The 24,896-nt window shown below is 42.2% G+C and overlaps 1 protein-coding gene across 5 annotated transcripts in view; it reads right to left on the bottom strand.

Annotated features, from left to right (window-relative positions):
* LOC308100749 (vinculin-like) overlaps positions 1-24,896 on the bottom strand; it is a 44,514-nt gene that overhangs the window by 17,510 nt on the left and 2,108 nt on the right. For all 5 annotated transcript variants that reach the window (XR_013934455.1, XM_080449838.1, XM_080449840.1 and 2 more), the window contains exons 2-8: positions 10,531-10,601; positions 7,378-7,528; positions 6,387-6,495; positions 5,336-5,458; positions 3,722-3,882; positions 995-1,085; positions 540-687 (exon numbers count right to left, since the gene is read on the bottom strand). Coding sequence is in view for 4 of the 5 variants with exons in the window: in XM_080449838.1 (XP_080305964.1) it covers positions 540-687; positions 995-1,085; positions 3,722-3,882; positions 5,336-5,458; positions 6,387-6,495; positions 7,378-7,528; positions 10,531-10,601 (854 nt within the window). In the remaining variant the exon portion in view is untranslated. The remainder of the gene's footprint in view (positions 1-539; positions 688-994; positions 1,086-3,721; positions 3,883-5,335; positions 5,459-6,386; positions 6,496-7,377; positions 7,529-10,530; positions 10,602-24,896) is intronic.

Here is a 24,896-nt window from a genome sequence, read left to right as displayed (position 1 = left end):
TTTTAACAATTTCTGTACACTTTTTTGAAAAAAATCTTCCTCCTAGTATAACCATAATACCTGATGAAATCACGGCACCCCGTCTTTAATAATAACATATAATATTTCATTTGGGTATCCTATGGGAACGGGTGTCGATTTCGAATGTCGGTATATTTTGAACCTTCAATATGACGTCAGCCTACCTTGTCATGCCTGCATTGAGTGTGAATGCAAAGTGTCACTTCACCGTTATGACCGTGCTCACATAAGAGATGTTAGCTCTATGAACAAACTGTTCCTATCAACAAAATGCTTCATGAAAACAATGTTGGTGTAAGAAATTCACTAGAAAGAGCTCTTGTATGCTTACTGCTGGAGTGAAAGAGAAAGCATGAATGTTTTTGTGTGTGTGTGCGTGCGTGCGTGCGTGCGTGCGTGCGTGCGTGCGTGCGTGCGTGCGTGCGTGCGTGCGTGCGTGCGTGCGTGCGTGCGTGCGTGCGTGTATGACAGTTGAGGTTGGGTCGAGAGTAAGGTCGAGACAGAGCGAATGTGTTTACCTGGAACGCAGGTCTGAGATCTGCTCGGTCATCTGGCCGAGAGCTTTAGCGGTGCCCAGAACATCTTTCCTCTCTTTCCCAGCACACAGTTCTCCCACCTTGGCGGCCTCATCTAGGATTACACGTATGGCAACCTCACCAGGGTCTCCTGTGTACAATAACACACCACACAGTCGTAGACATAAAGCACTGATCAAGTTTATCAGAGGACAAGAAATGTAGTTTTTAACCTTTTAACTAGACTTTGAGTGCATAGCATCTGGCCGTGCGTATTGCAAAATGGCTTAAAAAAGGAATCTTATCTGTATTGTTTTTAATCTTGTTTAATATTGTGTTTTCTTTTTTCTTTTTTTATGTAAAGCACTTTGGGCTGCATTTGATGTCATAAAAAGTCATGTCAAAGAAAAGAAAAGAAAAGAAAAGAAAATAGCCGACCTACAAGCTCAATAGCATACCTTGTTGTCCATGAGGGTCTTTAAGCCAAGCTTTAGCTAGTGCCATCTTAGACTCGATCAAAGCAAGAGACCTTTTCATAGCCTCCATGTCCTGAAGTGAAAATGAAACAGAGCATCATGTATACCTTTGTCAAAAACCCAGTCCTGGACATGAAATTAAACAGTTGTCAGATTTTAGTTGTACAGAAAATACCAGCATCACTCAAAGCAATGCTGTTTACCCCAAATCCAATGACTAAAAGCTTCAGTTCTTGTTTACCGACGATAAGGTGCAAAATTTACATTCGAGAAAAGTGAATCCTAAGTAGGGATTTTAATACAAATCATAAAAAAACATTTAAATGTAAAAATAGCAGACCTACAAGCTCACAACGCAATTGCGATGTGACGCGTTGTGAGCTTTTAGATTTGCTATTATCACTATTTGGGGGTGACAGTGTTGTACAACAAAGTAGAATAGGCCTTAAAGAGATAGTTCCCCCCCAAAATGATTGATCGATTAGTCACCCCATGGGGACCTGAATTCATGGATATTTTTTTGTTTTTGACGCATTCTTAAGGCAATAATTTGATGACCGGTAGCGGTTCCGGTAGGAGACACAAAGACTCTCCTTTGTGTCTCCTACCGGAACCGCTGCCTACCGGTCCGCTGGTCAACCCTAACCCAACCCTAACCCAAAATATCCAAGAATTCAAGTCCCCATGGGATGACTAATCGATAGGAAAAAATCTATAATTTGTCCATTGTTGATATATAAAAAATAAAACAAATGATCAAATAACTAGTCGATTATTTGATTAATCGAAAAAGTAATAAATAGAATAATCCCTAAGAAAATAATCAATAGTTGCAGCAAGTAATGAGTATTGCCTCAGATGTATAGCCATGAGCTCTGTGTTGCTTTGCAGAACCCGGAATAGGCTGTTTGCAGACACAAACGCTTTTTCCAGCTCATGAAGCTCTGATAGTAAATGGACCGTTCAATATCGGCCATCTACAATGGATGTGCATGGACATCAACCAGCTTATCTATCTATAATTCATGAACTGAGCAGACATGCTGGGCCATGGTTTCTCACACGCACTAATAAGGGCTTGTAACAGGCTCACTTGAAATATGCAGTGTATACACACAGTGCACAAACAGGAACCCACACACATCCCACACACATGAACCTAAACACAAACAAGTCCTTGGCTGGACAAGTTGTTAGCTGGCTATAAACATGCAGTGATACAGGTTAGACTTCTGAAAACAAACCCCCCCCCCCCAAACCACATCAATGAAAAATCTCAAGCTGATGTGCCAAAAAGTCAAAATCTAATCAAATTAAAACTTTCCATCAGATTACGTTTTATTTGCACATCGACTGGCTCATCACAAAGTGAACCAATGTCAGAGACATGAAATCAGTCAAATAGAAGCAAAGACGAGGAAGAGACTAGACTTAAGGACAAATTACACTTCGCCATACGACTGTGTCGCTCAGCGAAAATAACGGATGTTTAAAAACGTGTGAAAATCCGTTATTTTCGCCGAGAGTCACGGCCCTACGACAAAGTATAAAATTAGCCATTAGCAGCTGGAGCAGTTAATGGCTATTTAAATATGTCAGTTATCAAGCTGAAAAGTAGTACACAACATTGTTATTCAAGTAATGTAGTTCATATAAAGACACACTGAGTGACACAATGACACATACTGGACATATATTATATATATACCGTATATATAGCATAATATAGTGATGACATACTATTCATACAGTACAACATCACATGGGCTACAGACAGCCAGCCAAATAAAACATTCACCACACACCACACTTACTTTAGACAGTAAGTACCGACATTGACGGGTTATGAACATACAAACATTGACCCTTCCTCACACATCCACATGCTGCAGCACTGCGGAGGGGATCGGAAACAGGCTTACCTTCTACAGGGAGGAAAAGAATGGAGGAGGAAGAACAGAAAAAAAGAAGAAGAAACCAAGAGTTATAATATCAAGCCAAAAAAAAAAAGTGGAGACAGAAAGTAAAAGAGACTGAATACTGGGGCTGCTCTCTGCAGCGCAGAAGGACATGGAGATGAAACCTCAGCTAGCTCTGGGGCAGTGTGTGGCACAACAGTGTCGCTTGGCGAAAATAGCCGATCTACAAGTCGCAGGTGACACCATTGTACGACTGTGTATAAATTAAGCATAAGGGTGTGTGTGGGTGGCTGAGGCCTACAAATGCCTTCTAAATCGGTGGTTCTCCAAATTTTGTAGTTCAAACACTTGAGTGACGCGCTGTGAGCTTGTATATCTGCGTTTTTTAGCCAGCGCTAAAATCTAAAATGAGGTTTTCCCGGTTTTAATGGGTTAAGGATCTTTGCTTATAGTACACCGTGATGTAAGCAATACAGCTGCAGCTAATCAAATTCAAATTCAATAAAATTTCATCAAATTGCTTTCATTAGCTGCAACTGTGTTTCTTAGTAGCCTGCCATGTTTTTTTTAAACTGCTGTAGTTTTTTTAAGTTGAACTGGGTAAACAAACAACAAAATCAGCCTAAGGGTGAGCTGAGGGAGAGGATGCTGAGTTTGTGCGTCAGTGAGTGAGTGAGTGAGTGGTTGATGTTGAGGATGCAGGCTCAGGACCGAAAGTGATGGCTGAGAAAGTGTCAAGTGAGTGAGTCAGTGGGCCAAGTCTGGCCTGGTACAGTATGTCCTGTCCTACCTTGTTAGCCCAGGCATCTTCATCCCACGAGGTGAGCTGCAGGACTCGTATTATTTCGTGGATTTCGGCGCTCATCTTTTCAAAGGTGAACTTTCGGTTCCGCTCGGCCTCTTCCACGCCGGCGCCTCGACTGCTCTTGGTGGCCACGAAGATCTTAATGGCTGAGGACAGTGAAGACAAACAGGACTTCTTAACCACTTAAACCCCAGCATCCGTGTTGTTGTGAGCTTGTCGATCGGCTATTTTCCCGCGAAAGCTTTCCCCACAATAACGGAAAACTGAAAAGACACTAGCATAGTTTAAGTGGTTACGTCCGACTTATGCTTTGTCGCAGGACAGTGTCGTTGGTCGAGAATAGCCAACCTACAAGTACGAATCGCATCCGTGATGCATTGTGAGCTTGTAGGTCTGCTATTCCAACACTTGGCCATTCTCAGCGCACAACACCATCGCATGACGAAGCATAAGTTAATCTTTGTGATGACACTAAAGCCTCACTAAAAAATTACGCAAGCGAACAAAGCTTTAACATCTGTATACATGGTTAATCTCTTGACACAGCATTAACCACATAACCCATATACTGTATATACTTTGTCATATGACGAACAGTGAAAATAGCCAATCTAAAAGCTCACATTTCGTTTGCATTTTTTAAAAACTTTCACTTATTGTCACCTATAATGTTATGCCCAAAATAGTTAAAAACGTGCATAGAAATTAGGTTTAACCCAGAAATACACTACTACACCTAATGCATCAATATACTGTATCAACCACAGTCTTTTATACAGTAGTACTTTTTTTGCATTGTAATGACGGCAATTTGTTTTTCAATTTAGCTTAATGTTTCCTGTTAACAACCGTAACATGGCTTCTATGTTGACACAGTAGAACGTGTATAGTCTGAATATATGCATAATTGGGAGTTGTAAAGCACATGTGAGCCAGTGGGTGGTGCGTGTCAGTCTGACAGACCTATACGGACAAATTACTGTAATTATCACTGTTGCTATAACAACTGTCGCAGCCTCGTTAAGCCAGATATTAATACTACGTCGCACGGCGGTGTCGCGCATCAAAAATAGGCAACCTACAAGGTCACATTGTGTCTAGGGCTGTCACGATTAATTGCCACACAAATAATTGTGATTGAACATTGAAACATATGAATACAAAAAAAAAATCTGTTGACCTTGTATGCTTGAAATGCTTCATAATCAAATATTGCACAGGGTAGATATGACAAATAACTCAAATATACAAAGATATAATTTTACACGCGTCACAAAGTGACGTGTTGTAAGCTTGTAGATCAGCTACTGTATTTCTAAGTGTTTTTAAGTATTTTGGGAAAAAAATCAACATGGAAACGATTATGACGATTATGCAAAATAATGTAATTATGTAATAATTGTGACAGGCCTTATTGTGGCCTTATTTTCGGTGACACCGTTGTGCGACGGAGCATAAATTAGGCTTTAAACTGTTCTACCTCACTGGTAGACACACACACACACACACACACACACACACACACACACACACACACACACACACACACACACACACACACACACACACACACACACACACACACACACACACACACACCTGATATGAGGACAGGCAGTAGCTGTTTGATGGTGTTCATAGAGTTGAACAGCATCTGTCTGTGTTCCTGGTGAGTGAGCTCCTGTTGTCTCTCTTCAATCATCTTTGACATCTTCGTCATCCCTGAGGAGAGACAACAAACCTTGTATCTCCATATTTCATCTTTTCATCTTTCACCTCTCTTTTTACAGCTTGGCAAAGCTGTCAATAAACTAACACTACAACTAGTCGTCACTTTCTCCCTTTTCTCCATGTTGGCTTAAGGCCAGCCAATGAGGGGTCGCCAATGGCTTCCAATAGACCCCTTAACAGACTACGTCACACTGATAAGAACCAGTATGCGCGCGCAGGCCGGCACCAAATGAAACCGATTTTGTCAAGTCTCGCTAGGACGCGCCTCACTAGCCAACACACAAGAGCAGGTTGAATGTACTGAAACCAGCGCACCCCAAAACAATATGTTGGGAATTGATTGCATGAAACAAGCACCTGTGCGTCCAGTCTCAATATTGGTAAACAAATAATTGGTCTATACTCTGAACCAAGCCCCCAGAACCGCGGTAGAACAGTGAAGCTGCCGTCGCCTGGTGGTCAAATCTGGGATTGCAAGACTTCCGCATTTAAAATGCTGCGCGTGCTTCCATCGTCTGAAACCCTAGTGCGCCGGCTCGGTGCTAAAAACAGACACAGATGCACTTGTTTTCTTTATATTGGTAGCCAAGCTGTACAGCAAATTACATTTGATGTCACGTCTTGTTTTTAAATAATTGAAGACCCTATTTCAATGGTTATCTTTTTTAAGTCAAGGACCCCCAGTGGCCGTGGACCCCCATCTGAAAATAGCCGATCTACAAGCTCACAACACCTCGCGCTGCGACGCGTTGTGTGCTTGTAGATCTGCTATTTTCAGAGCGCAACACCCGAGCGCAACCAAACATAAAATGACTTATCTTTTAGTACTGGATCTTTTGGTCTAGTTTTTATTTGTTGACGAAGTTTTGAAAAGGTTACACTTTTTTACAGAACGTCCCAGCAGCACGCCCTGCTTTACCTGGCCCCAGGTTCTTGGTGTAGGTGAGAAGGTCCTCCATGGTCTCCACAACTTCAGCTACCGTCAGATACTCTAGGATACCTTTACACACTCGTATAATCTTCCGCACCTAAGAGACACACCACAGACACAATCACACTACATCAACACTTTCAAATGCATTTGAAACATATAACAAGGGCTGACTATGAGTAACATTGTAACAGACAAATTCTAACCATAATTCATTATGAGGCATAAACCCAATCAACTGTGCACTTCTTTTTTGGCAGCCCTTGAAGTCACTGCAGAGCTTGCACATTGTGTGCGCGTGCGTGCGTGTGTGTGTGCGACTGTGCGTGCGTGCGTGCGTGCGTGTGTGCGTGCGTGCGTGCGTGCGTGAGTGTGTGTGTGTGTGTGTGTGTGTGTGTGCAGTCTTGTGATGAATGCCTTGTGACTGAAGCTGAACTGGGCTGTCAAAATGGTTCTAGTGAGTACAGTAGATATTGTGAGCATCTCAATGTGATTCCACTTATGGTGTTACCCTCCCAGATACACACACACACACACCACATGCACGCAGGCATGCAGTCTCACACACACACACACACACACACACACACACACACACACACACACACACACACACACACACACACACACACACACACACACACACACACACACACACACACACACACACACACACACACACACACGTACATAAACATACACAGCCAGAGTTAAGCAGGGGAAGATACTGTAAATACATTAGAGATTGCATTAGATATACAGTACTTTATTTTTTATAGAATATCACAGAACATAGATAACATACTGTAAAGCTGAAACAACTAACCGTATAAGTGCTGCTGCTACAGTAAGATCAATTAGATTTATTTATACAATTCACACATTTACATCTTCCTTAATTGGCCAAAGGGGGATTCCCCTTTGGAATGAGTGGTAGATATTTTTGGTTTCCCGCACTCACACAAGCATTAACACAAACCTCTGCCTCATCAAAGGTGAGGAGCAGGTCAGAAGTTCCCGACAGTATTCCTCTGGATCCGTCAATGAGGTAGTCCCGTGCAGGAACAGAGTATGGATCTGCCTTCAGCATTGATGCTGCCTGGACCAGCTTTGAACTGGAGTTCTCCACCCTGCAAAAAAACACAATTCAGTTCAATTTAAATTCCTTTTTGTTATAGTGTCTAAATCACAACAAATTGTCTCAGACACTTTCCATATCAGATCAGAGACCCGACGTCCTGCCCACCCCTGAACAAGCGTTTGGCGACAGTGGCAAGGAAAAACTCCCCTTAAACGGTAAGCCTCGAGCAGAAGACCAGGCTCTAGGGTGGGTGAGTTTATAGGCTCACCCGCTCAACATTTTCACCTTAAACCTGCCCATAACTACTTAAGCCCTTTTATATTTCGTCGTACGACGTGTCATACAAAAAATGGCGTTGGAACAACAGATGTTCAGGAGGCGGAGAAACACACCTTTACTCCGCCCACTCACCAATCTACCTGGCGCTATTTATACACTGTCAGAACTATCCAGAAACCCCTTACTCACTTTCATACTTCGTACTCAAGCTCGTACCAGCGTTTGCATCCCTCCACCAGCCCTTTCACCTCCACAGGTTGCGCTTTCCACCACTCCTCTCTCTTCTTCCCTCTCTGTCTCTCCCTCAGTCTCTCTCTCTGCCTCTCTCTCTCCCTCCTTCTCTCTCTCTCCCACTTCTCAGGTTCCTGCTGGGGGTAACAGTCCATGCGTGCCGTGCTGACTACGCTAACGGCCGTCCTTGTGTGCCATGCCGACTACGCTAACGACCTCCTCCCCAAAGACTCCAGGGTCGGCGACCCTCCCCGGAGGGTTCCGGAGTCCCCTCCCTCCATTACATTCTATTTTTTCAATAAAAACCCTTAATCTTTCCATAAAGGTGTGTTTCTTTGTATAGTGAATAACCAAAACAGTCTTGCGATGCAACGCGATAAGATGCGTTGCACTTGCAATGCTTTGAGAAATGCAGTCCAAAAAACCTAGTGCCTCCGGTCACGGCTGTCGCCGGCAAAGGCGTAACGATAACAATCAATCATCATCATCATAACAACTCTGGCATTCATCATGTTGTGGAGCGGTTTAACTTCATTGTAATTAAGTTAATCTGTAATTCTGTACAAATTCACATCCAACTGAGTTGTGAGTTTGGGTCTCTTTATTTACAGTCCTGCTTATAGATGGATGATTAGCCTAGCCTTAGTCAGGACTAAGGAGATGCACTTGGGAGGGCTTGAATAAAGACTAGTTCCTCCCCTTCCTGACCCCATTGGTCAGGGTATCGATGGCCGTCAGTCCCTCTATATTTAGTAGAGCTCGCATTCCCACATGCCCCCTCCTAAGCCCTGTGTGTGAGATTTATGGTGTCATGCACTGGTGTGTGTGTGTGTGTGTGTGTGTGTGTGTGTGTGTGTGTGTGTGTGTGTGTGTGTGTGTGTGTGTGTGTGTGTGTGTGTGTGTGTGTGTGTGTGTGTGTGTGTGTGTGTGTGTGTGTGTGCGTGTGTAATGTGTGCTTATGACAGCAGCATGGATCTCTTTGAGATCTAAATTGTCGCCCTCCCACAGCTGCAAGGAAGAAAGGAGAAAGTGTACAGAAATCTGAGGGGTAAAAAAAGGAAAGATTGAAAGCAAGGCAGGTAATGCTTGATTCATTAATGCTTGGCCTCATGAGACCTCCACACACACACGCACACACACACACACACACACACACACACGCACGCGCACACACACACACACACACACACACACACACACACACACACACACACACACACACACACACACACATGTGGACACACACATGTGGACACACACAAACACACACACACGTGCGAGTGGACACACACGCATCGCACGTACAGTACATGCACACGCACGCACGCACGCACCCATGCAAGCGCATATACACACGAACGAACGCACGCACGCACGCACGCAAACACACACACACACACACACACACACACACACACACACACACACACACACACACACACACACACACACACACACACACACACACACACACACACACACACACACACACACACACACACACACACAGAGAGAGTTCCATGCTTGCTGAGTAACACTTTACAGTAAGCCACAGAATCCAAGTCAGCTCTTTGGGTCCAGGCTAGAAAACAACAAATGGCCATTAGCTCTCTCTAGACAGCAAAGCAAGGCAAGGGAAGTGTATTTGTAGAGCACTTTTCAACAACAAGGCAATTCAACAGTTTTACCGAAAAACATTAGGCATTAACATTAAAACCACTTAAATCCTATATACTGTAGTATGGACCCCCAGGGGTCTATACTAGGCCCCCTCCTTTTTCGCGTTGTGAGCTTGTAGATCTGCTATTTCTGCCGAACATTCGCCCAGAATAAGGACTCTGAAGGTTCAAGTGGATAAGACACAAAGCATTAAGAGCGTGTAAAATACGCATCATAAAATAACATTTGAATACAAAAAAGAAAAAAAGTTACAAATAAAATAAAACTGAAAAATATGCGCTGTAATAAAATTACAGCGCAGATAAGAGCACTGGACAGTATCGGACAGTACTGGACAGTGCTGGACAGTACTAGACAGTGCTGGACAGTACCGGACAGTACCGAACAGTGCTGGACAGTACTAGACAGTGCTGGACAGTACTGGACAGTACTGAACCGTGCTGGACAGTACTGAACCGTGCTGGACAGTACTGGACAGTGCTGGACAGTACTGGACAGTACTGGACAATACTAGACAGTGCTGGACAGTACTGGCCTGTAAGTACTGCACAGACAGCCAGGCCAGGTCTCAAACTCAAAGAGTGAAGGCTCAGGGTAAATGAGCGTCAGAAGCGGTTTTCCCAGCAGCTGGGATCACAGCCATGCTTCCTGCCATTAAACTGCATTAACATCATGAAACCTTTGGTTCACAGAGTTCTTGTTGTCTGCTGGGCTTAAATGGATTATTTCTATAATTTCCTAAATTGACATGAGAGTGAGTGACCATGAAAGAAGGGCAAGGCCGAAGAGAGTTCAGCGCATCCGTTAATCCGCAACCTCGTTGACACTGGCCTGGAGGAAGCGTTATTGATGAAGACTTACTTAGTGAATGCAGGGGGCATGTCCCTCTTCATCACCTGATCCTCTGTGGTCTGAACAGTCTCCCTCCCCACCTGCAACACATAAGACATTTATTTTAGCATCACAGTCTCCAGGAAGACAGGCAATACAATTAGTAACAATTCCTAATGAAACCTTTTAACAGTCTGGCAAGTAGAAGGGTACTTGTAACCTCAACAAACTAATTCTGGGCATGTCATAATAAGTGAATATTCTGTGAAAATAGGCAAATATTCGGGTTAAAATAGCCAAAGCCAGGTTAAAATAGCCAGTACAAACCTCTGAGGGAATGTTAATAGATTATTATTAGCATTATGTCAGTGTGAATGTTTTTCACCCTTTTGTAGTTGAAACCTCCATGATGACATGCTGCTTTTTTCTTCTCCAACACATGAAATATGTTAAATACAAGTACTTTAAATACGCGTTAATTTAAGTGTTATCCTGAGCGTTAAATCAACACTTAGGGATTTCGAAGTGTATCTTTCCAGACTGGAGAGGAGAGAGCTTGTTGTCAAGCTGGGTTTTGGCTGATGCTGGCTGACTGCTTGTTAGTATCAGGGCCAGATTGGGGACAAAGACCCTCTGTCTTCAGGGACGGCTGCTGCTGTGCTGTGAGACGTAGGTTTGGGGACCGGCCAAGCACTCACATGGAGAGACATCCACTGGAGGTCTTATTGACTGCTGCTTCCTCCTGACATGTTCTCATCAAACCCATGTCTTATCCTTACAAAACCTTAAGTCATGATTAGAGTACAATAGAATGTATATTTACTGATTATAGTACTGTTGTTGATAGACAGGACGATACTGTCCTATACCCACAGGGCGATGCGACCGCTGTGAGCTTGTAGATCTGCTATTTAAAAAAAATCTTGAAATAAAATGTGGACGATTTGGAAGATTTTTTAAACATTCTAACAACACAAATCTGGTACGGGACTCCTTGGGCACAAAACATTTTTAGATGGGGTTTAGGGACATATACATATTAATTTGGGGTTCCGTGGCATGAAAATATTTGAGAACCACTGGTTTAAATAATAAGTAAAACATTTGGAAACAACAAGCCCAAATAATTAACTGCACACACTATTTACAAGCAACTTTACACAAAAAGAAGCCCAAAGTCGCTTATAATAAGCGGACATGGCAATACTGCGCTCTTCTCTATTACCTATTCTGTGTTTCATGCTTACTGCTGTTGCTGCTACGACACCTGGTTTTCTCCAGCAATAAAGGTCTATCTACCATGTTTTGTTTGGTAATATGGCATTAAAACACAGATAACTTTAATAACTTGACTAGTACTACTGAGTACTGATAAGCAACGCTGTCACTTTTAGCATTTTGTTGTCGTGGATGTCACAATCTGTCTGTCTCTCTTCTCCAGCCACATTTCCTTCAGACTGCCCTGACCTGCTTGTCTCAACTCATCCACCAGATGACTTCGGACTTTCCCTCCTTTCCCCATGTCACCTGACTGCCCCAACATTGAGACCACAAGTTAACACATTATGCCACACACGTGTGTGTGTGTGCAAGCCCCCCACAACATAAACAGAAGTGAACTTTGCAATCATGCAGTGGTTCTCAAACTTTTTCATGTCAAGGACCGCCAAAATTCGCTTTACAAAATATATATATATATTCAAAGATTTGCACACATTTTCACGATAAAAAAAAAAAAAAGCAGATCTACAAGCTCATACCACGGCACTCTGTGCCGCGCTATGAGCTTGTAGATCTGCTATTTTTTAATAGCTAAAGTATAAAATAATAGTTAAAGTGGTGAAAATGATTGTGACGCTATATAAACACATTTTTCAGGGCACCCACTGGAACCCCCCCAAGGACCCCTGGGGGTCCCCGGACCGCACTTTGAGAACCAATGCATTAATGTATTTAGGGACTTTGTTGAGAGCAATAGGGAATCAATACCTGATGAGCTCAGGCATTTAATGTATTGCGCTAAAGTCATCCCATGTACTGTAACGCTACAGAGTTACTGTTTGAACAGGCCTTGATGTTCATCAAGCCACATGTTTGTCAAACATGTGGCCTCTCTAACACCCAGCCTGTAATTATACATACTTCACTGTATGCATTAGGCGTGAATTAGTTCACAGATCATGTGTGTGCTATTGTTATAAATTGGCATGCTTTGTGTGTGGCGGTTACATGAAGCAATGCTGCACATAATGAATGTTGATTAGATAAATATAAATAGTCTGGTGATTATTTTAAGGTTAAAGGATTTTGTGTGTGTGTGTGTGTGTGTGTGTGTGTGTGTGTGTGTGTGTGTGTGTGTGTGTGTGTGTGTGTGTGAGAGAGAGTGAGTGAGTGCGTGCGTGTGTGCTCACTCGCAAACTGCATTCTTTGTGACTTAATTAAAATGGCATTCCCCACTAAAAACATCCCCACTACACCACTGCCCCTTCCCCCTTGCCATCCAATACTGCGACAACAGACAATTGCCTTTATTCCATCACCCTCACTCTTTGAGCTCCATTACTAAAACAATGCCACTATCCTAAGCACACCATTCTAGTTATATTCTGTGTTCTCTTTGCCCGAGTCCTATCTCAGGCTCTGTATTCATGTTGTTACCTTAACCCCATCTCCGGAACAGATTTCTACTTTCTAAAGTTATTCAATTATGTAAGTTATTTGTCATATCTGCCCTATGCACCTTTTGTTCATGTAAACATTTGTATTCATAATGTTCCAATGTCCAATGACAGAAACGCAATCAAACCATTAATCGCAATTATTTGAGCAACAATGAATCGTGAAGTAAAATTTCATAATCGTGACAGCCCTAGAAAGGAGCTCTGAAATGTTTACACCGGGGGTTAACCCTGTTTTACAAACAGCAAAAATAGCTAATCTACAAAGCACATAACATGTCGCATCGAGACCCAAATTGGGTCCTTCGCCCTTGTTGCCGCTGCCCTGCTAGCACTAGCCCTGACAGTGGAAAATGTCAATCTCTGTGTTTTGACACTTACAGTATTAGTCAAGGGTTGACACACTATGGTCTCAAAAGCACTTGCCCATCTCCAAAGAAAATAAAAACAGTGCAGGCAGGGTGGGAACACAATCACTGGTGCGCATAGTGCATACACATTTATGAATGTGTTTGTGTAGTGTACAAGTGAGGCTCCCCTCACGTCTGCTAGTTTACACGTCTTTAAAGCGATGCTGAACTTTAGTAGAACCCAGGGCTAGCTACAGTGTGTGAGAACGTTTGATTGTGTTTATGGACGGATACATCTCATATTGAGTGAATAGCAAACAAAAGAAGGTTGCTTCCCAGTCCCAAAATAAACATCAAAAAGGAAAAGAAAGAAAGAAAAACAATAACACAAAAACCCATTTGCCAGTTCGGGCAACCAAAAAGCAGACTCCGTTAGCCCAAATATTATTATTTTTTACTTACAATCATTAGCGTAAACCACTGCGTGTGATTGTTTTCTTGTCCTTTTGTTCAGCTGAATTGTTCCCATCCAATTCAGCTGTGTTTTGTTTTGTATTCTCTTAGACTTCCGTTTATAATTTATTTCGAGGTCTGACAGCAACGAAATGCCTTCTAAATCCTAAGAGTTTTCCGATAAACGTATTTTGCTATAGCTAAAATCCAAAATGACACATATGCTTTCCCGGTTTTAATGGGTTAAAAGAGAATGCATTTCAGCACACAGAGACGCTCCCCCATCCAGAACACATTGTCACACAGTGACAGTGCTTGCTGTTTTTGCAGATGTTCACATCGCCACAGTGATGCAACACGACATGACATGACCCTGAAACACAGCTGTGTGTGTGTGCACACATCTTTGTGTAGCACATGCATAATGTCGTCACTGTCGTTGCAGAAACGATCTACAAGCTCACAACACATCACAGTGCAACGTGTTGTGAGCTTGTAAATCTGCTATTTTCAAAACATTTGGAAACATTGTGAAAGTGGTTACTGTGTCTGTTGGATTAAGAAATATTGAACCACTAAATAATAACTACACAGTACACACACACACACACACACACACACACACACACACACACACACACACACACACACACACACACACACACACACACACACACACACACACACACACACACACACACACACACACACACACACGCACGCACGCACGCACGCACACACACACACACACACACACACACACACACACACACACACAGGCAGGCAGAGACGAGATGCAATTACAGCAAGATGATGACATCAGTGTCTCTGTGCTGCTGCGTCTGTAGAAGCCAGTTAATAGACTTTCCAGCCCAGAGACCCAGGAGGCAGCCAGCCATCATCCATCACCTACTCCAGGATGTCAGGATGCAACCCATCTACACTTCACATTATCATCGCTATCGGGCAGAAACCGTGTATGTCCAAAACCCTTGTCATTTCCGGAAATGGAATAAAGTAGCAGTGGTTATTGAACTTTTTGAAGTCAAGGACCCCCAAATTGATATGTATTTGGCCAGGGACCCCCATCTGAAAAGGTTTTGTCAGTGCCAGGGCCCCCCAGAAGAGAAGATATATCTAGCAGATCTAAAAATAGCAGATTTACAAGCCCGCAGTGTGGCACAAAGTGATGTGCTATGAGCTTGTAGATCTGCTATTTCTGAATAGCCAACATATAAATGGATAAACTGATTAAAATGATTGCGATTCTATTATTAACTACTTTTGCTGAACCCCCCCAAGGACCCCTGGGGGTCTCCGGACCCCACCTTGAGAACCAATGATCTGACACTTCACATTATCATCGCTGTCGGGCAGAAACCTTGTATGTAAAAAGAAAACTTTCATTTCTGGAGATGGAATAAAGAACCTGTGCTCCAATGGATCAGATGTAGTTTTTATTTAGTCACAAGCTCTTGTTAATACTTTTAGTTTGCTAAATATTTATAGAATCCACAGACAGATTAAGCCACTTTCAAACTGTCGTCCCTATTTTGGGAAAATATTTAAAAATTTGTGATAACCTCTCTACAAACACGCTGTCACAGACAGCACACAGTCTGTATGGGCGTAGACTTGCCTACCAGCTTCCAGCTTTGGCACACCTGTCTATGGTCTCCTCATCTCCCTCAGTTGACGCACCTGCCGGCCATCAACTCATAAACCCTCACAGTATTTGAAGCAGGTCTTACCTCCACTCATCGCCTTAACGTTGCACAACCGCCCATGGTAGTAGCACGACTCTTAATTGCCAGTTGTATTAATAGTGAACTTCCACTTAGTGAATTCAAGTTTTCCTAGAATTTCTCCTAGTGTTTGTTGCTCCTGTGTTAATACCTTCAAACTCAAACTCTTCTTCTCTGCCTCCAGAATCATACTGCTGCCTGCCTGTTGCCTGTTTCACTACCTGCCTACTACTGCCAGCCATATGCCCTGCCAAGTAAGCTTGCCTGCCTGCTCACTTGTTCCTTGCAAGACGGCTTCTCTCCACGCCACCAACCCCTACTTACTGGTTGTGAATAAAGACCTGACTGTGTAGTCTCTGCATTTGGGTTCACCAGCTTGCTTATCGTGACACGCCACAAACACCTTGTGAGCTTCTAATCTAGATAGTCTATTTTTTGCTACTTTTGCATGACATTGTCGTGGTTAAAGGATACCCAGTAGCATTGATCTATGAAAAAAACTAAAGGATGAAATATGGAGATAAAATAGATCGTGTTAGTGTGAAACCATGTCATCATTTATTCATCTGAAAATAAATGTCTTTTATCTGTCTGCATCACAGACTTCATCCGATTTTTCTATGCTATGTTCTCTAAATGGGTTAATAAACAGAGAATGATCACACACACACACACACACACACACACACACACACACACACACACACACACACACACACACACACACACACACACACACACACACACACACACACACACACACACACACACACACACCCCCCACAATACAGCATTGCCATGTGGATCTTAGACCTATGGATGCTTCAAAGGGTCAAAAATATTAACACCGTTAATTGGGTCATGCGTTAACGCATCAATAACGCGTGAACTTTGACAGCATTAAAAATATATATATATATATATACTGTATATATATTGTATGTATATATATATATATATATATATATATATATATATATATATATATATATATATACTGTATATATATATTGTATGTATGTATGTGTATGTATATATATATATATATATAAAATGACTTTCCACACTGGAATAAAATATATAAATGCTTAAATGAATTAAGTTATTCTACCTCAACACCTGTGTATAAAAATTGACTGATTGTTGTTACAGCCGCAAGTACCAAATGTTTGTCTGGTGAGAGAAAGGAAGGAGGGAGGCCCTCTGGGCTTCAGTATTTCCCAGAACCACCAACACTTCATATCGATTATTCAGTAAATTATTAATGCAGAGTTAAGTGATTCTGTGAGTAGTGTATTTTAGCACGCGCACGTGTGTGTGGGTACAGAGAGTTGTGATTGCTCACATAGCTAAATTACCATTGATATAGACAGACAGTGTCCAGATGCTCCATTGTTAGCAATCTATCAAAGATGTTGCTTTCCTATTGAGAGGGAGGTAGGGAAGTTTGCGCTCTAAACTCAAGGCTTACTATAATGCTGGGCCAGCATGCCAGCATGAAAGTCCATTAACAAAAAGAAGGGGTCGCACTGAAGGATGAAAACTGAGGCTCTTTAGATGCAAAAAAATAGTCTTGACTCTTTACTTACAAGAGTGCAAAAAGTGACACGGTGAAATAAAGTGACACAGAGAGTGGACGTTTCGGTCGTCAGACCATCATCAACACTAACTTTCCTATGAGTCAACACACAGTGGTGACCCTGCACTATGCACTAATGACAATACGGTAAACCAGTAGTGTTGTTCTTCCGTTCTCTTTCCCATTCTTTCTTCCTAAAGGAATCCATTTATCATTTTCAATTTAGGCATTTATGTAGGGTGCCGTGCCATTTGTCCAACGGTCTACTGTTCCGAAGTACCATTGGTCAGACTGCCACGGCCCCCATTATAACTAAGCCTAACCCTAACCCTAAATCTGTCGCTGCTGACACTAAAAAGCAGATGTTTCAAAGTTTGGTTCCAGTGGGAAATTCCAGATTCCTATTGGATCAAATGAGCCTGAAAGTGGATCTCCATTGATTTCATAAAGCCTTCTTTCAGCTTGAAAGAAGGGAGGTTTGTTTACAGCTAGCGTTAGCTTGCCTACGTACATTAAGTGATTTTTATGCCACACTAGTGCCCTTCTAATCATAGCCAACAGCAAGCCCGGGTGTTCTTATACTAAACTTGTGAGGGTAAAATATCCCCACAAATATAGTGAGAAATAGACATAGTGAGGACCATTTCCGGGTCCCAAAAAGAGAAATAGTTTCATGGTTTAAGAGATTTGGGGGGTTAGGCTTATAATTAGGAAAAGATTCAGGTTGGGGTTAGGGTTAGGATTAGGCATTTAGAGGTTGTAGATCTACTATTTTCGGTTAAAAAAAATTGCAACAACAACAAAATGTTTCTTATGTTTCATAAGATCGCCGTCCTGAAATGTCCTCACAAGTATAGTAAAACAAACGTGTGGGACACAAATGTGTGTCCCCAGTGTCTCCCCGGTGTTTCCAGGGTTCAGGAGGCAGACTGGATTCCTGGAAGTGTCTAAGTACTGCTTTAGTGATGTCAGCCCTGCTTTGGGATCTAAAAGAGTCATGGTCAAGGATGCATTAAGGTAAACTAAGAAACTAAGAAGCCCACACTCACAGAAAGTGTGTGTGTGTGTGTGTGTGTGTGTGTGTGTGTGTGTGTGTGTGTGTGTGTGTGTGTGTGTGTGTGTGTGTGTGTGTGTGTGTGTGTGTGTGTGTGTGTGTGTGTGTGTGTGTGTGTGTGTGTGTGTGTGCGTGTGTGCGTGTGCGTGCGTACGTGTGTGCGTTGGAGGTGGCTAGACATGGTCTCATTTGAAGACGCGTGACACCATAGACACTGTCAGGAGCCGGTATCCCACTACACCTCATCCGATCCCACACAGATCACACACCGGTTTTACGTTTTAGAGCTTCACTCCACCACAGCACTGTCATAATCTATTCCAGGGTTTCTCAAAATTAGAACTGTGACGCCAGTCCAGGGTTGCCACAGATTTATTATTCGATCATATTTACAATCTACTAATATCACATTATGCCTGAAGAGAGCTTGCATTAAGCTCTTAGATAACTGCACAGGCTTCTGTTTTCTCTCTTTCACACCTATATAACCTGCAGTGACATGACTGATCAGTGGACGGTTAAAGTCACTTACTGTACTGTAAGTGATTTCACTCTCTTGCATATTGTACCTTAGTGGGGCTATCTATCTGTAGTCGAGTTTGCGGTCTCTATTCTGCACATACTGTAGGTCGGGTTCGCTCAGTGCACAGTGCAGGATGGACTGTAGTAAACATCAAAGACCTTTATTTTCCTGGATCGGAACATGGATCGGTGACGTGATAGCCGATACGTGAATTAAGTCATATCGATCGGTGCAACTCTAGTGTGTGTGTGTGTGTTTGTGTTCGCTGGGGCTCCATGGCCGTGTATGCGCGGCTTGTTTTCATAGACCTGGTTGCTTATTTCTCTCGCAGAATCTGGCAACACTGCTGAGCTGCTGCTGCTGCTGCTCTGTTCGTTCATGTCAACCACGCAACTACTGTACAGTACGCCGCTGTTTATAGACCGAAATGCGCAGTTTGGGCTGTTTTTTATGTTTATTTTCCATAGGAACCCTTCGGATGCAATTTACCGGTGTTAATTTAACTCCGAGACGGTACAAATAAGACCCTTGCAGGCAGGCGTGTCTAGTAAGGTTATGATTCCATAGCATGGGAGGATGACCGCCGTTCAGAGTTGGCTTAAAGGACAGCCTGGTAAAAGCTACACAGCTACTACTCAACCTCCTCCATTCTTAAAAAGAGTCTGCAGCACTCGAAACCACACTATTTTTGTTTGAGCGTATGCGCACATATATATTTCTATTCAAATGGTAAAACTGAACTTGAACTGAACTTGAAAAAAAAGAAAAGAAAGAAAAATATAATTTCTAGTGTAACATTATACACTAATTATACATTATTATTAACTAATTTCTATTTTGTATATTTAGGTAGCCTATTGATGGAGAATAGTGGAAAGGAGAGTTGGAAGAAATATATAATTGAGTATAAAAATGTTATTTCAATTCAAATTCAAATTGTAAGATTATTGTGTCAGTAGCCTATTTCTATTTTGCCCTGATTTGAATAGGCATTCAAATAGAATAGGCTACAAAAAAACAATGATCACTCTTCCTAGTCCCGTTTTGATTCAATAAACGTTTATTTTCAAATTGTATATCGGTCCATAATCTACATCCATATTATAGTTAATTCCGGTGGTCTATTAAAGAGGTAGACACTGTTTCTTCCTCTGTAAGCAGTGCTTTCCCTGCGTTCTCTGCTCATTAGCACAGCTTCATATGGCAGGGGAGAGATCATAGCGTGTCTCCTTCTTGACTTTAATTTGATGTGTTTTTAATATATATAATATATAATAAATAATATATAATATCTGTTATCTTATATAACAGAGCTTGAACAGTCATATCAGACATTTCCAGGGCAATGGGGAGCTGCATTGGAATTGCACACAGCCAGGTAACACAACAGGGAAGACAGCATGCAGAGGGCAAGCTTTACACTCTACAAATCCTGAGTGTGTAAAAAAACAAGGGTCCATTTGGTTCCACATTTGAGCACTCAGTGTTACAGTGAGGAATGAGGATGTGCAAGGCAGCATCAGTGCATGTCACAGTGACATTTAGCTGTCCCGATAACTAGATTGAAGCTCAGAGGTGACTGTCCGCGCCATTGCTTTCTCAGCCCTCAAGCTGTGGAACAGCATTCCCTTCTCCATCAGATCTGCCCCCTCCGTTTGAATCTTTAAAATCCAGGCTCAAGACTCTGTTCTACACACAATCATTTGAAATCCCCTGATATGTTGTTTTGGCGTTTTTATCTTATTGTTTCTGTCCGATACTTTGTTGATGAACTGTTTATTATGCCTCTGTATGTTGTTTACTATTGTTTGTTGTCTGTTGTGCTGATGAAATGTTCTGTACAGCACTTTGGTACGACAAAGGTTCTGTCAGGACAACTCATGAATGGATAAAAGACAACGCATGAAGATAAGATATTTTATTGAATATAAAATTAGCAATATATTTATTATGGTTTGGCGATTAATTGGATCTGCTTTTAGGTACTCTGATAAAGCGCATCTCCCAACCATGGAATCCCCTGTACATAAACAGCAGATCCAAAACGATAGCTGGTGGTAGCTGGGGTGGTGGAGGGTGAGGAGCAAATTTTTTAGTTAGACAGCAGTGGTGAGAGCAGTAGCATCAGCATGAGCAGCAGCAAAAGCAAGCAGGAAGGAGTAGTGCAAACTTCCAATTTGAATAGAGCAGTCTGAGATCGAAATAAGTGTGTGATTGGATGAGTGGATGTGAATGTGGAGCTGAGGCGGCCCAATGGTCGGCCGCCAACAACTGCACTGAGTTCCCTGACAGAACTTGCTCTGCGCATGTCTGTGCCAAGCGCAACGCTCATTTGTTTTTAAATGTGCTCTATAAATAAACTTGATTTGATTTGACTTATAAAACGATGTGAGTGTGAATGCCAAGTTACAGTACAAAGTTATTTTCAATCTGTTCTCACTGAAACAGATATTCTCTCACAACACTATTTGCCGCAGCCGAATACATATCATTTTGGGGGTCCTTGACATGAAAAAGTTTGAGAACCACTGCAGTAGATGAATAAAGAATGTAGCCCAAAAAGTTTGAGAACCACTGCCGTAGATGAATAAAGAATGTAGCCCAAAAAGTTTGAGAACCACCTATTCATCTATTGATTCACATCACCTCCTTCACTCCTCCTTCTCTCTCTCTCTCTCTCTCTCTCTCTCTCTCTCTCTCCCTCTCTCTCTCTCTGCACCCCCCTCCCCTATATTCTGTGAGTGTGTGGTTACTTCCCCGACCAGTAAATCTATTTATTCCTTCTCGCCCCTCCCCCTGCTCATACTCAGGAGTCTATGTTGACGACTTCAGGAACACGCACTTGAAGTTCAGACACAGTGGATCACATCAGCAACAACAAGGCTCATCTCTAGCCAAGACATCCCCATAACACTAACCAACTTCACAACGTCAGATCACACACAACCTGACTGACTCACCCCCCCCCCCCAACTGTTTATATATACTGTAAATATACGTTTATTATTAGAGTGGTTGCCCTAACAGGGCAACCAGACTATAGTACTCTTCCAACTTAATTATTCTTTCTAGATAAACATTATTTTGCCGCGCTACTCCTCCCAGTTTTTTTACCCCAATTTTGTGCCATATGTCAAAATGACCGGCTTCACCGGGAATCGTGTGCTATCATTTTGCTAAGAGAATGGTAACATAGTTTAATTGATATTGATTTATTAGTGCATCCACTTTAATGGGAAAATGAAAAAACTCGAATTCAAGTATTTTTCTCTCCGAAACCGTAAGGGTTACAAGACTTGGAGGGGAGGTTCATAATTTGTACCAGTCGGCCTGATGGTGGCGCTATAACAGCCCACTTTACGTTTTGACCTATAACTCTTGAACCGTAGGTCGTAGAACAAGCCATTAGGGCTTTTTGTGTTATCCTTATAGCATCATTGTATAATTGATTGATTGATTGAATACTTTATTAGCAGTTTGCAAAAAAAATAAGTAAAGTACAGTTCAATACCAAGGTCTGCTAAGAGGGTTTTATACCCAAGAAAGCCTATGGCTTGTTTCCATTGGGGTCCTTTGTACTCAATTCATTGAAACATTTAATGAAATATAATATAATCGTACCACTGTACTATTTGCAAACTGTTAATAAAATATTCAATCAATCAATCAATCAATCAATCAAAAAACACTTTTGAGTGAATGCGTGTGTGTTTGTGGTTGAGTGTATGCATGTGTATCTCAGTGACCTACTGTAGTATTTCAGTGCCCCCCTCCCACCTAGGACCCTGGTTAACAGTGTAACTGACAGAAGTGCGTGCACTCGTCAGGAGGTGTCTTTTAACCCCTTAAGACATGAGGCCGCATTCTACAAATGCCTTGTAAAATCAGTAGTTCTCACACTTTCAAGATTTTTCTAAAATGTTCAAAAATAGCAGATGTACAAGCTTCACAGCGTGGCACGAAATGACGCGCTGTGAGCTTGTATATCTGCTATTTTTGAATAGCCAACGCAAAAAATAAAAAATGACACCGATGCTTTCGCGGTTTTAATGGGTTAAAGGTGCAGTAAGATTTTCTTCTGTTAGAATAAGTGTTAAATAGCTCTATATTCTGATAGATGAAGCTGATACATGGCTACTCTCCCCTGATTGGTCTCTTTCAACACCTTTTCAACTGCTTTGTTTCCCTCCTCTGTCCTCCTCTCCTCATCCTCTCCTCCTCCTCTCCTCCTCCTCTCTCCTTCTCTCTCCTCCTCCTCTCATGAGTTTAATCATCTATATCTCTATTACTAAATTATCTCTTCCTCTCCTTCAACTTTACACCTTCCTTTTTTCCTTCATGCTCATTTCCATTAACCATGTAAAATGTTGTGCCCCTATTTTTGGCATGTCATTATACAGTAGGTGCAAAAACTGTCAAAAATGTTGTCTTCAAAGTGTCTTGCTCAGGGACACTTTGACATATGGTACATACCAGTGACCAGTGACCTTCTGATTACCAGACGGCCTCTCTCTCTCTCTCTCTCTACCCACTTAGCTAAGGCTGCCCCAGTAGCAGATCTACAAGCTCACAATGCATTGCAACGTGTTGTGAGCTTGCTGCTCTGCTATTTCAATTATTCATTGCACAATGAAGTATAGCTATAAGGCTATATCTTTCAAATATATTTTGGAATTTCCATTTCTGCTAAGCAACTACCTAGATACAGTATAGGCTTTGACTCGTTTGGTTTCCACTAGTATAGGCGTATACAAAAATACACAGCATATTCGTCGCTCTGTCGCTTTGTAGTGTGGACATTTTGTGACGTCCGCTTTATTTTCCACTCAATTTCAGAGCTTCCGAAGTACTGACTGTAATAGGCAGGACCGTTTGTAAATTGTGTGAGCCAACGCGTCTGTCTTGAGGGACTACATTCTCTCTGTCCCACACACTGCTGGTGTCACCGTGACCTCATCAGCCCTTATCTCTGTCTACACAGCCTCACACATCCCCAATGCTCAGCAGCAAGCCTGAGGCTGCCATTAGCCTCCTTATGCTCCCCGTCTGGACGGACGGGTCAACTGAGAGAACACGTTATAGAAGACCACAATAGCAGAGACAGAGAGAGTGAGAGACAGGAGGGGAGGGGGTTGAGAGACAGGAAGAGGGAGAGGCAGAGTGAGAGAGACAGGGAGACAGAGCCAGAATCACTTGCTTTGGCAATGTAAATGTATATTTGCCATGCCAATAACACCTCTTTGAATTGAATTGAAAGAGAGAGGGAGGGAGGGAGTGGGAGATGTGGGGGTGTATCTAGGAGCAATGGGACATCAACTTCAATGACTGATGCTATCAGATTCCTCTGGGGAACACGCTGCACATTAATGTGCAGTGTGTGCAGTCTATACACATTAAGCTCCTGCCTGAGATAAGCACACCATGTCTGATTTCAGACTAAATAAGACGTTTCATTTTGAGTCAATGAGACGTTTGTTCATGGAAACTTTTCTTACTACAGTAATCACAACTATATGACTTCAGGGACAGTTCACAGGAGAAACAAATGGATGTTTGAGTGGGCTACTGTAAATGAATGGTCCACATTTTTTGCTAGTCAGTGGTAATAATGACACTGGTATCATTATTGGTCTAATAATGCCAAGAGAGCATCTGTATCTGAGCGTTCAAAATTCAAATCTGATACGAAACAGCCACATGAAACACAGCAAAGCAACATGACTTCTGCCTTAAAAAAAAACACACAACCTTCATTCATGTCTGTTCTATGAAGTCAAAACAATTCAGTCACCACTGAGAGTAGAAAATATTTAGGCTAACTTCCTAAACGGTAGGCTATACCTGATTTGCAAGTGTTTTGAGACTTAAAATGTATTAATTCAACTAATTGACCACCCCATCATCTACATTATCACATCTGCATCTCCTGAAGTGTATTTTATATCAATGACACATTTCATTTGGATTCATCATGAAAAGATTAGGTGGTTGCTAATACTTGCAAACTCTATTTC

The sequence above is a fragment of the Gymnoscopelus braueri genome, assembly GCF_963280865.1.
Source record: "Gymnoscopelus braueri genome assembly, chromosome: 14".
Classification (NCBI taxonomy): Eukaryota; Metazoa; Chordata; class Actinopteri; order Myctophiformes; family Myctophidae; genus Gymnoscopelus; species Gymnoscopelus braueri.
This window is presented reverse-complemented; position numbering and strand designations above follow the sequence as displayed.